Source organism: Typopeltis vanoorti, chromosome 7 (genome assembly GCF_054136105.1).
Source record: "Typopeltis vanoorti isolate ZY-2024b chromosome 7, IOZ_Tvanoo_1.0, whole genome shotgun sequence".
NCBI classification, from domain to species: domain Eukaryota; kingdom Metazoa; phylum Arthropoda; class Arachnida; order Uropygi; family Thelyphonidae; genus Typopeltis; species Typopeltis vanoorti.
In genome coordinates, this window is record NC_143555.1 from 86,447,938 (window position 1) to 86,462,341 (window position 14,404).

The 14,404-nt window shown below is 34.7% G+C and overlaps 1 protein-coding gene across 2 annotated transcripts; it reads left to right on the top strand.

Annotated features, from left to right (window-relative positions):
• Positions 1-2,910: 2,910 nt before the first annotated feature.
• LOC150104836 (uncharacterized) lies at positions 2,911-7,345 on the top strand. Of its 2 annotated transcripts, none has more exons than XM_090396005.1 (2): positions 2,911-3,054; positions 5,182-7,345. In XM_090396005.1, exon 2 carries the CDS (start codon positions 5,217-5,219, stop codon positions 7,149-7,151), a length of 1,935 nt encoding a protein of 644 aa, XP_090252131.1. In that variant the 5' UTR covers positions 2,911-3,054; positions 5,182-5,216; the 3' UTR covers positions 7,152-7,345. The 2 variants fall into 2 exon arrangements, with proteins under 2 accessions (XP_090252131.1, XP_090252132.1); XM_090396006.1 differs by lacking the exon at positions 2,911-3,054 and adding an exon at positions 3,443-3,538.
• The last annotated feature ends 7,059 nt before the right edge of the window (positions 7,346-14,404 follow it).

Sequence of the window (14,404 nt, forward strand, 5' to 3'; positions counted from 1 at the left end):
TCCTATAGATAAATAAAAAAGACCTCTTAATATCGAGATTTTCCAACTCTTGTTTAGAGAACCAAGGCAAATCTTCTCCCACTATTTCACAAAACTATCCACAGCATGCCTCCTCTGATCTTTTGTCAGAAGAACATTTGAAAAAAATATTCGATGGTCTTGATAATAAAAAAATGTCTTCTGGCTCTGATGGTATTTCCTCAGGTGTAATGAAAGCTTGAGCTTCATATGTAACATCCACCAAGTATCGTCTTTACAAGTTCACTTACTCATGTGCCATCAATCACAACGGCTTGGAAAAGTTTTATCGTCTGTTCCCAAAAAGGCTGGTAAAAGTCATCCTCAACTATATTTTGCTCTGACTTCAATACACATGAAAATAGAGATCTGCTTTGGAGAGCAGTTATTGATCACCAATAAAATCGTGCTCTCCAAAGCACATCTGTATCTAAATTACCCCTCCCCCTTATTTGTACACAAGCAATGAAAATGTTTAGAGAAGATCACGTGGTTGCTTTTGATATCACCGTGGTATTTGATCGCTTCTCGCATCATGGTTTTCTTACCAAGCTAACATCCTATGGTCTCCTTCCTACCCTTTGCGACTGGATTGCCAGCCTCCTCTTGGATCGCTTATTGAGTGTCACTGTGGATCATTTTCTCTCTGTTCATCTTCTTCATTCACAAAACCTTGTAGTTCTCACATGACTTAAGGTGCATGATTTTCTATAATCAATGCCTTAAACATCGATCTCCTTACCATTCTCATGTGGAGTGGAGATAATCTACTGAAATTTAATCAAACCAAAATGTAGTTTTTATTTCCTAGAAAACGACAGGGACTCACTCACTCACTCTCATTCACTTTTGATAAGATTCCATTTGCCAATCAAGATCATTTTTCTCTTTTTCAGTTGACTTTCAAATCTATCCTGTCCTGGCAGGAACATGTTACGTCCGTAGTTGCTTCAATCTTCAAAAGAGGTTGGTTTCTTTTTCTATCTAAAGTATACTTTCTTGTACTCAACTTCTACTAATTTATAAATTGGGAATCCACTCAGTCTTAGATTATTAATCTTGTATTCCTCGCTTCCCCTAATCATGTATGAAATGACCAAATGCTTGTCAACATCTGAACACGGTTCGGTTGCAAATTTTTCGAATCAACCTTCTTCTTATTCTTTTCCTTTATTCTGTCTTTTTCTCTGTTCTTTTCGTTTTCTCCAGTAAATAAAAATACTCCGCTCTTAACAGATTCATTTTCTCCAATCACTTGCGAACACACCACAGTTTTGTTGTTGGTCTTCAGACTTCTCGTATGTGAGGCTAATTAAAAATCATAAAGATTTTTAAATTATGATCGATTTGTGGATTTATAAATTTATCGATTTATAAATCTGTCATTTATGGATTAACAGACTTGAATTATATCCGAATTTCTCAAGGATTATAACTGGGGAAAGAAAGCAGGATTTTTTTTAATAAATAAAATGTTAAATCAGCCTCTGTAGTTCTGTAGAAACACTCAGAACGAATGTCGTGGTTTCATTAATCATGCCCACACGACAAAAGAATATAAAAAACTTTTATACTTTATTCAACCAGAAATCTCTATTACTTTCGTGAGCCGACAAGCCTACTTCATCAGGAGTTTATTGACATGGTACAGAAAAAGATTTCAAACACGCTAGAGAAGATAAACACACATAATATTAGGTAATGAAAAAAATACAACGGATTAAAAAAAATCAGGGCGTCAAACTCAGGAACCGCCCCTCTCAATACACACCAAAAATATTACATTTTTTATTACAAAAAGTCAAAACGATGTATAGGGAAATAAATTAAAAAACTATATTTACTAACACCGTCCTTGTAAAAATAGAAGAAAAAAAAATTGAAGTAAAACTTTAATTTCAACATTCTAAAATGTTATTTTCTTGCTTTTCTGTTAGCAAAATCGTCGATGACATTGGCGAAGTCTATTTCATAGTAATGTAGGTAATTCTTAATCAAATTTTATTTAGAAAAACTCCTCTCACAACTAGCAACACTTACAGCAATTGTGAGGAAAATTCGCTGAAGTATTACAATATTTGGAACTGAGTTCTGGAGACTGTATTTTAGAATTAACTGCAAAAGTTCAAAAGGTTCAAAGTATGTCCCGGGTCGGACCCCCCCCCCTAGCTACGCCACTGAGTACAACCACATTCTGTGACGTAATGCACGTAACAGGCTAAGTCGGTGGACGTCAGATTTTGGATGAATGAAGAACGAACTCAGCTTTTGTTGCACTGACTGAGGATATGTAGCATTTCAGGGAGACTCCTTGAATTTCCTTACAAAACAGTTATGCTCGATGTGCAGCTCTGTTTTGTTTTTGTTTTTTTTCTGCCATTCTATCTAGATACACATTCCATTCCTTTTTCACCAAACGCAGCCTAATATTGCTAAATCCCGAATAATATATACTAAATTCAGCTTCGCTCTTTAATTACAGTCTTCGATTTCCTTTTCGTATTTCCTTTTCCGCTAAATGAATCTGAATTCTTATCTTCGTCCGGTTAATGTTACTTCTCTGAGACCAAAGTGCTCAGAACGTCCTTGTATTGAATTACATGTAGGAAAGCGGTTGTTTTGGTTGAACATATTCTTTGAATATATAAAAAAATTGATTTTAATTCTCTAATATATAGTCTACGTCTTGTATAAAATGTGCACAAGATAAATAATGGGCGGAGAACTGACTTTGCGTGTATGAATATAAAACCGGAAGAATTATACTGTTGAAGTTGACTGCAATTCAGTTAATTGTTCATAAACAGCATACACCTATTTCAAGAGAGTTGCACATCCAATAATTTATGTAATTGTAAAGTAGAACCTACTAATCAATACGTTAGAAGTATGGCGTCCATAGCAACAAATCGCCGTAACAGTAGACCATAGCAACAGATCACTCTAACAGTAAGCTTCAGTTGGCTAAGTGACCATTGAAGACTTAGGTACCAGCTACGTAGTGACACTCTGGCGTCCACTTTTTATTTGAACTTGGTAAGTTATTTTGTTTATATGCATAAATAAATATTGCATTGAAAATATTGCATTGAAAATACTAAGTATTTTCTGATAGAATGTAAGTTGCTTTTTACGTGGTCCGATATTTAAGTTAAGATCGAAAAATAAGCATTTACTCTATTGAAAGGAGGTAATTCGATTGTCAGCTATACCTTCAAAATGCCAAAAGAAGCTTCTGGCAAAATGCCATATTAGCGTCTGTCAAGGAATGTCGATTGTTGAAGAATTGGAAGGGAAACTTGTCGAACACTTTTTTTTTTATAGCCATTAAGAAATTTTTTTTTCTCCCATTTTATTGCTCCCTCAGTTTTCTATTCCACTTAATGTTCGTAATACAAAGGCGAGGAATGTTGTAGATATGAACCTTGTACCTTAGATTTATCCCGTATTTCAGACAGAACATAACCCGTCATTCGAGAACATGGCAAGGGAAGTTAGTACTACAGTAACATCGTAAAAGGTAAGATGGTTGTGCATTCAGATTCTGTTTGATTATGAGCATTTCTTTGTGATTTTCGTTTGCTCATTTACATAAAAAAGTGTAATCTTTCTATAAGTAAACTAAATATTTGGAATATTATAGTAATTTATTATTAATGATTGTTTTCTACAAATTATTAAGATATCTATCTAAATTATTTAAAATAATAACAACACCAGAATTTGAAATAATATGCTAACTATATTAATAATTTTGATATAATTGCACAAATAAATTATTTATTTAATTATTTATATTTATGCAATTATAGTCGATATAATATTTGATATGAATTTATCACGCCTGATTAAAAATAGCATACTGAATATGGTTATTAATAGTTACAATTAATGCAACGAATATTAAGAATGTTATTTAATGATAAGAATGTTAAGCTGTTAATGTTAATATATATTATGTTTCATAAATATCAAAGTTTATATCATATATTAAGAATATATAATTAATGTTAAGAGTATACGGCATATAATCAACAATGATAATGGTTAATGCTAAATTGATTAAACATATATAATACAAATAATGCAATTAAACAAAATATATATATTTATCAATGATTACAGTAAAAATATATATGCTCAACAATGGCAATTAATTCGTGTCAGTCGATTAATTCAATTTATTCTACGGATTTAATTCGTTTAACTTTACAAACACACCATCACATTTTACATTTCACATAATACATTTCTTACAAATGTGAACATTTGAAGTAAGGCTGTGTATTTTACTGATTTATATAAATATTTTGCAATTCATTTTTACGTTTTGATTTTGGATAAATTAGCTTGTCAACAGGAAATGTAAATATAGGTTAATTACTGAAGATAAGTGAGTTCTAGTACAATTGGTTGTTTCGTAATCTTGTGGAACAGAATCTTGATTATTACGACAGCATAAAGGCAAATAATTACGTGATCTTATTTAAGAATGTCATATTTTCTATTAGGTAGCCAAGAACTGCATTTCATGACTGACTTATCAAGAGATAAACCTTGCAACATGTGTCTAATGTAGATAACTGTAGCGTGTTTTTCCCGTTGCATTCAGTTTCAGCATGCTATGGAAGTTTTTTTTTTTATTTTGTCTCTCTCTTCATTTTGTAGAAATCGAAAGTTAGGAAAACCTAGATATTAGTAAAACCTAATAATAAGAGTATAATAAATTTAGTTTAATCCTTTATCCAAGTGTGAGCAAACAAAGTTTGCGCCTGAAAGTATCTTCAGGACTGGGTTAAGGTGGTACACACCAGGGCAACTCGTTGCAATAATAATAAGAGATAAATAAAAGCATATAATTTTAAAGATGATACAATGCTACAGAAATAAGTAAGTAAACTAAAATGCAGAAGTTTACTTCTAAGGAAATATATATATATATATATATATATATATATATATATATATATATATATATATATATATATATATATATATATATATATTTCCTTATATATATATATATATATATATATATATATATATATTACAGTGTTGCGTTAAAGTATAGTAGTAAGCCAACATGATTTTTATCTCATTGTTTTGTTTTAAACATGCAACTTATTATTTATTTTTATTTTTATTTTATTTTTTTCCTTACAGCGCTAGATGTGGTTTACCGAGATACAGTCAACAGTATGGGGGTTATGTACCGAACGCTTGTCCTCCTAGCAGCGTTCACAGTGTGTACAGTCACCATTATTTTGTCTTTCTTAGTGGATCACACTAAATATCAGAAAAAATGGCTACATGTAAACCACAGTTTTTTGATAGACACTCCAGGTTGCCGAATACCTGCTTTGGATCCCTATGACGATACGGTAAGTCCCTTAATCGAAAGCATTACCGAACCTTATGCATGTCCTGGTCAGCCCTCTTTGTTTCTTCTTAAGCCTAATGCAGTGGTTAGTTTAAACCAGAGGATTCTTCACTTCTTAGGCCTCACCGAAGATAAAATCATGTGTTCGTATAATGCAATATTACGCTATTCTGGGACAGAAGAAGACCCCACTGATGATGAGATTATCTTTGGACCACTGCTACCGCTGATTTTAGATGAACCACTTAAAACCGACTTCATACAAGTGGGATGTTTTACCGATACTTGGGCGCCTTTCGTGGAGTATATACCATTGATTCCTTTGAAACCGGAAGTGGAAAAACGTTGCAAAGAAGCAATCCGGAAACATTCATCCGCTTTTCAATCCCCAAAGCTCAATGTTATTATTGTGGGAATTGACTCCATTTCGAAATTGAACTTTCTTCGTCACTTTCCGAAAACGTATCATTTTGTGAAGGAGATACTTCCCTCAATAGAACTGCATGGATATAACAAAGTGGGGGACAACACCTTCCCCAATCTTGTCCCACTTCTCACCGGGCAGTTTGTGGATTATTACTGGAACGAGAGTATGAGGGAGGAAATGTTCTTTGATGACATCGATGTCATCTGGAAGAAATATGCCGCGTTGGGATTTCGTACCATGTTGGCTGAAGATGCTCCCGATATAGCCACCTTCAATTACCTCAAGAAAGGATTTAAACAGCCGCCCACCGATTATTATCTTCGTCCTTTCACGCTAGCAGTGGAGCAATCTCAAATGAAAGCCCACAGCAAATCACACTGCTTCCAGTCCAAGATGGAGATTCGAGTCCTGTTCGACTATCTCCGTAACTTCGTTTACACCATGAACAAACGGCCTTTCTTTGCTTTCACTTTCGTCGCAAGACTCACTCACGACTTACTTAACGCCGCTGGATATGCTGATCTTCCTACCGTCCAACTTCTTCAAGATCTGCACGAATCCGGAGCGCTAAACAGAAGTGCCTTGATATTCATGAGCGACCACGGAATCCGATTTGGACCAATCCGTCAAACTTACGTCGGCAAGATCGAAGAGCGAATGCCATTTATGTATCTCCACTTTCCCCAGTGGTTTCTGAATCTCCATCCGACTTTCGCCAAAAACCTGAAGACGAATGAACATCGACTGACGACACCCTTTGACATCCATGCCACTTTGCTCCATCTGCTGAATCCAGTGGAAAAAACGTTTTCTGTCCACAGAGGAATCAGCTTGTTCAACGAAGTCCCACCGAGTCGCACGTGCGACCAAGCATTCATTTTGCCCCACTGGTGCACGTGTCATTCTCACGTCCCCGTGTCCGTCGGAGATCTCTTAGTGATTCAAGCCGCCAAAACCCTGATCGACACCGTCAACCGGTGGCTGACGGAATACATCGAACAGTGCGTGACCTTAGAGCTGAAGAAGATCGTAGACGCTCGCGTCGGACAAACCAACGAAGATGTGCTGCGGTTTATACAACAGTTCCAAGACGAGAACAACAGTTTGGTGATGTTCGGCGAGAAGGTGAATGCCCCCGTGGATTATCTTCTGACTGTCCAGGCAGTCCCGAGTAATGCTATGCTGGAAGGTACGGTGAGGTACGAAATGGAAGATCACACTTTTCGTGTGCTGGACGATATCAGTCGAATTGATTTCTATGGCAACCAATCTGCTTGTATTAGTGACTCTCGCGTGCGCAAATTTTGTTACTGCAAGGATATGTGAAATATGTTAGAGAGGAAGTGTAACGAAAACATTTCAGTTCGTAGAAGTGCAATTAAAGACATCATCGAAATAAGGATAAATGAAATAGATGCTAACTTATACACCGGTAGAAATGACATCAGAGTGACGTCATAAAACGCGGTTACTATCATTTGTTAATTTAGATACTTGCAAAATAAAGCAATTTTTCATTATTTATGGCAGTTATTTTTTCCGAAATTTCATTTGGTTGAATACTGCAAAGAGACGTCCAACAATGTTACTCAACCCTGGTTCATTAGTAAGTTTCCTCATCTAAGGAAACCACTTAAATAAATTTTTAACTGTCGCACTATTTTAAGAAGCTGGTTATAAATTTTATTGATTTAAGGTACTTACACGTAGATGCATATAGGGGATTGCTATTTATTTATACAGTTAATACGTGTATAATATACGTATTAATGATTATCAGTTCATACGCCTATAACGTACTTTATCTGAAGGTATTAGTTCCAGTGGTATATCGTGACCAAGCGGTATGGTTTTCATACATCTATTTTTTTATTATTTTTTTTATGATAGGTCATTAAATTCTATTAGCTGCGTGTATTCAGTTAGAGAGGCCTTATAAATGTTCTTTAATTCTTTCAATTAATAACATCATCTCCGGAATGCACACCGTAGAGGGGTGGTATGGCGATACTGTTTATTATTAATTTTGTTGTTGTTGTTTTGTTTCTGTTTAGGTGGCGATCCTCATTAAAAGGTTGACACACACACACACACACACACACACACACACACACACACACACACACACACACACACACACACACACACCTTAAACTGCGTGATAATCTGCACTTATATAATAAATTGTAACTCGAGCCATTATGAAACCCTACATCTTTCTCTTGTATGATTCGAAAGTACAACACTTTATTTGGAACAAAGGTACGTCAGACTATGGACATAAGATCAAAATGATTATATGAAGTTTGTGTTAGTCATGATTTTTTTGTCAATATCTCCTCTAAATATAACACGCAACTACAGATAGAGCACAGCTCTTCACGCGGCCAAAGGTATAATGACGCTTGCAAACACAATAAAAAGGACAATTCTTTGTTCAGTCCAGACCTCTTCTCTTACAATGACCATTAAAACATAGATCTTATTGATTGTCAGTTATCAAATAACTTTCTGAGAAATGTCTCTGAGCCATAGGACTCAGTTTGTTCCATTAGCGTCTTACTAGGAATGTTTCCTTCATCTTTGGCTTCAAGTATTGTAGATATATGTGGTGAAATGTATAGAACGAGTTGAGGAATTTTTTATTACCTGATTGGAGATTTTATTACCTAAATAGAGCATCATGCCAAGGGTTGCCAGGGTAAAGAACGAATTCTTGATGATAGTATGCAGACGTTTAAGGTTTTTCATTGCATCGCACAGTATACTGGTGGAGGCTACGGAAACCATAAAACTCCATCATCTGTCCAAAGATCAAACGACTTTTTCTAAGGATTTCGATTTCACAGATTACAAGATATTTTAAAAAATCTTGGTCTATGTTGTAGGTTCCTGCTCCATATCAGAAAAAGAGATCTAATGATTATTTTGTATATTTCTGCTTGCTTTCTGATGAGGACCAACCAGTTTGAAACAGCTGACAGACCAGTGAAACCTTTACAATAACAGGCAAATATACTGGCGCCTGGACAGCGCCCGTGTCTTTTAAGTAGTGCAAACTAAGGCAACTCTGAGACCGAGGATGGTATTCTCATTGGCTCTCTGGTCAAAATTTCGAAACTTTCAATGTTTCTACATATATTCAGCTTCGAAGTAAAATTGGATCTTTCATATCCCCTATTTCTATATAATTTACGTCTCCTAAATGAGGCCTTATGGCTCTTCCTTTGATAACTGTATATTTCTGTTTGGAGGAATATTAGACGATAAGAAATGATGTAGTGAATGATTAGCTCTATTTGATGCTTATAGTGTAGTCCATCCTTGCATTAATCTATGATTATTTAATCTGTAATGTTCCACGATATTTGAAAGAAAGAGCATTTTAAATGTCTGATTATCAATAATGAACCACTTCTTTTCCCCCCTGGTTGTTATTTTTACATATGTTTTAAAGATCCATTCCTTTCAGGTGAGTCTGTGGTTCTAAGTTTTCACAATTTTAAGATTTCTGAATGTTACTATGACGCCAGTTCAGCATTTTCACTATCGGAATATCATATCCTAATATTATTATTCTATTTACTTAATATTTTACATTTTTTTCAGTGCATTTTTTCTAAAGCTAAATTAAACAAGATAGGTGAGAGGGCATTTCAATCCCGTTTTAATGATCCCTATTTAATTCTTCTAGTTTCAATGATTAAATTTATTATCTCGCGAGATCTGGGTTCATTTATCATTATCCAAGATTCTCTCTATGAATGCTCTATGCATATTATTTTTAGAAATCGATAAATAGAATATGGGTAGGCTGATTGCATTCCCAGTTGTTTTTGTTTCTAAAATTTGTTATAATATAAAAATACGATCCAACTGTGGACCTGTTTCTTTGGAATCCTACTTAATGTTCAATTGTTTCTTCAGCAAATGACAAAGTTCTTTTTAATATATATTATATAAAATGTTGTAGCAAGGGTAGCAATCGTACTAATCTATCAAAGATAATTTTGATAAATTAGTACGATTCGTGGTGACATCCCCCCCCCCCATTTTGACAGAATTTCTTCATTTTCCAAAAATTAGATTTTTCAGTTATTATATTTCTATATTAAATCACTAATGTCATATTTGATGATCCATAATCCCTGCAACTATATCATCATCACACGATACTTTATTTTTACGAAATTGGGCTTATATATTTATTTAGTAAGTATTTCGTCTAGTGATGGTTTAAGAATTTCTAGCTGACAGCTGTGATATGACGTCTGTTGTCAAGTCTCAGCAGGTTTATCATAATTCAGAAGTTGGTTAAAGTACTCTCTATAGCTGTTTCTTCCTAGCATTAGTATGCTACGTATTTTGTGTGTGGATTCCACAAAAAATTCCACATACGTTTTCCTTACTTCTCGTATATCCAAATATAGAACATAGAACAAACAGTTTAACACTTTGTTAATACTAACTTGTCTTCTCACAAATATATATATATATATATTTGTGAGAAGTTTTTCTGCTATATATATATATATATATATATATAGCAGAAAAAAATAAAATAAAATAAAAACAGCTATCATGTTTGCTAAGGAAAAAATATGAATAAAATATAAAGGTTTATAAAAATATTTAAGATAAAAATTCAAATTTCAAAATTTTCCTAATTATCGAGATTTTTTAAGAATATTATTATTTGTTTCATGATGTTTATATTTCAATAATTAAAATTAATAAATAGTAAATACTGAATCGAAATATAAAATACTGAAATCCCTTCCCTTTTTTAATAATTATGGATTATTTAAGAAACAAGCATTTACAAAAGAAGCTTGCAACAAGGATTTTGGAAAACTATTAATAGTGTATTTACAAGAAAATATTGAAAATTAGGCATATTTCTTTGGGTTATTTTCCTCCAAGTATTATTGTCCTCCACACCCTCCGATGGTATGCGAGAATTCTTTTATTGATCAACGAATCGCTGCTGGTTCAACTTAGGAATAACCAACAAGTGCTGTGTCGTATCCAAGGTCGCCTTGAAATCGCTTTTCCACTTCAGGTTATTTCTTAGTTTGAAAAGATGAAGACTTCGGTGATAGATAGATGGAATCAAAAATAGATGAAGTTTTCCAGCTTTGGCTATCCAGCTTCCCGTCCACCTTGCTCATCAGAGCAAGGTGGACGGGAAGCTGGATAGCCAAAATCTGAAATGCAGATTTTGGCTACCAATTCTCGGACATGCAACATCATATTTAGTCTCAAAACTGCTTCATGCTTAGTCTCAAAACCAAATGTCAAAAAACCCATTGATGAAGATATTTTATGTTATGACAAATTTCATACGCATTGGTTTTGTAGATAGCCTGATTCATGATTAGGAAAGATGTGCCATACCACGTCAAAGAATGCCAACTACATTGCTTTGATATTTGACACTGAAATATCTTGGATCGATTGGAGACCGTGTTCCTCCTAGTACATTATCATTTCATATTCTTTATTGCCCTTCTTAAAAAGTTCGCAGTAAAACATGATGCACACGCATTCAACTTTAAATCAGCTCTCTCTCTCTTATTATTATTATTATTATTATTATTATTATTATTATTATTATTATTATTATGAAAATGCTCCTTCTAGTGTTCTAAAGTCATCGTGAGAGGTTCATTAAGAAAAAACAGAATTTATTCTTCTTCACTTCACTTACCACCACAATCATCATTAGTGATTAAATTATGTGACTTGTATTGACTACACTCCCATTACGAGACATTCCATTCATCTATCACAATCCGGGGATTATAGAAATAGATAATTGCGTTAAGCATCTATGGTTACTTCGCCTGTATCAAAGTCCAGGACTGACCTATGATTTTATTTACCCTTCCAAAGAGCAAATAATTCCATCAAAATCAATTCTGTAAAGGTTTCTTAGTAATCTGTGCTCTTCAGTTATTGAATGAATGATTGTCGAGTGGACGAGTGATTGAATAATCATTCGTCTCTGGGTCCTTTCTCGTTTCAAGGTCCCTCAAACTACTATCAATCTGTTTGTTTGCATTAATCCGGAGCGATTTATACAGGCAACTCAACATCTTATACAACAGGATAATCACTTCTTATTATTGCTGCAATCTTTTGCATTCCCTAAATTTTATCTTTCTCATTTATTCTGCTAAAATAAATGCTTCTTCCACATCTTGATTTGTACTTTCGTTTTTTCAATATAACTAAGCACAAGGTATTGCTCTTAGTAACGGAAATGACGTTTCAGTGTAACTGACACGCCATTTACGTTATTAAGTTTAATATTTTTTGGATCAAACTTAATAATGATATTTTGATATTTTTGGGATCAGGTAACCAGTCTTTTTTGCCATCCTTCAAGTTCTCCAGATTTTGGCCAACATGTCTGCCACATAATCAGTGACGGACCATTCAGAGCGTGCAAGTTTCGTTTACAATGTGTTGAGTTGATCGCTTTGATACAATGATCTAACATTCCACATTCAGATCATAAATCTGTCAATGAGCCGAAATCCGCGTATTTATATTTTTATATTCTTTCAGAAGTCACTATCACTAGTAGTACATGTTTCGTCATCTATTTTTGTATTTCTCCAAGAGATGAGTCTGTTCTTGTTCATAAGGACGACGACTACACCGGCATCATCTTTTGTTAAGGTTTCCTCAATGGACTCTCATCTTCGAAGAATGTTCGCGATGTCAACTTCGATGATGAAAGGATAACAATTGGTTTCCATTCTTCAATGAATTGAGATAAACTTCCTTGTTTTCTGTGGTAGCGATACTTGAGGAATAATCTGCTCTACAGTTTTCTGATTGGACACAAGTGCGATTTTTCGTAGACTGAGCATACGACTACTATTTCTCTGTGTGTTGTAAATAAAAACTGTAATTGACAGCTTTTTCAGACATGAAGATTGCATATATTCTGTGTTTCATAAGATTATTTTAAAAGATGACGGTAGTCTTCCAGGCTGTATGACTCATTGCAGAATAGTAGAAGCAATGTTAAGGGCATATCTGATAACAGGTGTATTTACAGGACTGGTCAGGTGTATATGTTTCAGTGTTCCATGCGTATTGCAGTAAGTGCAAAGATCTGAGTCAATAAGTTGGAATTTGTGCAGCTTGTCTGGTGTTGTAGGATGTTGTGACACAGCCTCCGCTAGATTTCTACTTCTGTTTTGGTGTTGCAGTCTCTTAATGGAAGTTCCACTGGAATTTCGATGGTAAACGTGATAGTAGAGAGGCGAATGCAATTGGGATAGTCGGATTCAGTGACACCAGTGAGCAATATATTTTCTGAAACTAGTGAGTACTAGAGGTAGAGAGATGTCAGGTGATAGAAAAGGGTAAGTTACTTATAGCTTGGTTCTTTATATATATATATATACGTAGGTGGTCTGAAAAGTTCTCTGCCTCAACCATAAATGGCAACACTATCAGCAAGACCTTTTTTTCTAAGTTGGTAGATCTGTCATAAGTATCGATGTGAAATTGCAAGATCATTCCAGGAAGTTTTTATACAGCTGTCGGAAGCCAAAGTGTGTGTTGTCTGTATCCCTTGAAATGGATAAAATTGAATATCGTGCGGTAATAAAATTCTTTGTAAAAGAAGGTTTAAGTCAAAAGGAATTCATTCCAAGAATAAATAGAATAAACATTCATAAAAGTTTATGGGCACGCTTCTCCTTTGTTTTCGACAATTAAGAAATGAGCTGCCGAGTTTAAACACGGTCGTACCAGCCTTGAAGATGATCCACGTGAAGAACGTCCAAAAAGTGTAATGACACCAGAAATAATTGACCAGTGCACGATATGATATTTCACGCACTTTGACCGGCGAGTCAAAGTGCGTGAAATTGCTGAGACTATAGGCATTTCAAAAGAACGTGTAAGATATAATTTGCATGAAGATTTACATATGAAAAAGCTTTGCGTAAGATGGGTGCCGCACAGATCAAAATCGCACTCACATGAAAATCTCTGAACAGTGCTTGGAGCGTTTTAATAAGAATAGAATTAATTTTGTGCGTCGATTTATTACTATGAATGAGACTTGGATTCACCATTACACACCAGAATCCAAAAAACAGTCAAAACAGTGGGCAGAAGCCGGCTGTTCAGCGCCAAAAAAGACAAGTTCATGGCATCGGTATTTTGGGATGCTAAAGGCATTTTGTTTATTAATTATCTTGAGAAGTGTAAAACAATAACCGGGGAATATTACTCCGATCGTTTAACCAGACTAGACGAAAAAATTCTTGGGAAAAGACCTGGTTTGCAAAGCAAAAAAATCATCTTTCATTAGGACAATGCACCTGCCCATAAGCGACCACAGAGGTGTTTTGACAATGGGAAAATTAAGGGATTTGCACTATGAATTGTTGGAACATCCACCCTATTCCCCAGATTTGGCTCCCTCTGACTTCTATTCCATAAACTAAAAACTCTTCCTCTCTGGTCAGCGTTTTTCTTCGAATCAAGAGATGATTACAGCTGTAGAGGTATTTTGCAGATCTTACTGAGAACCACTACAGTGACGGAAT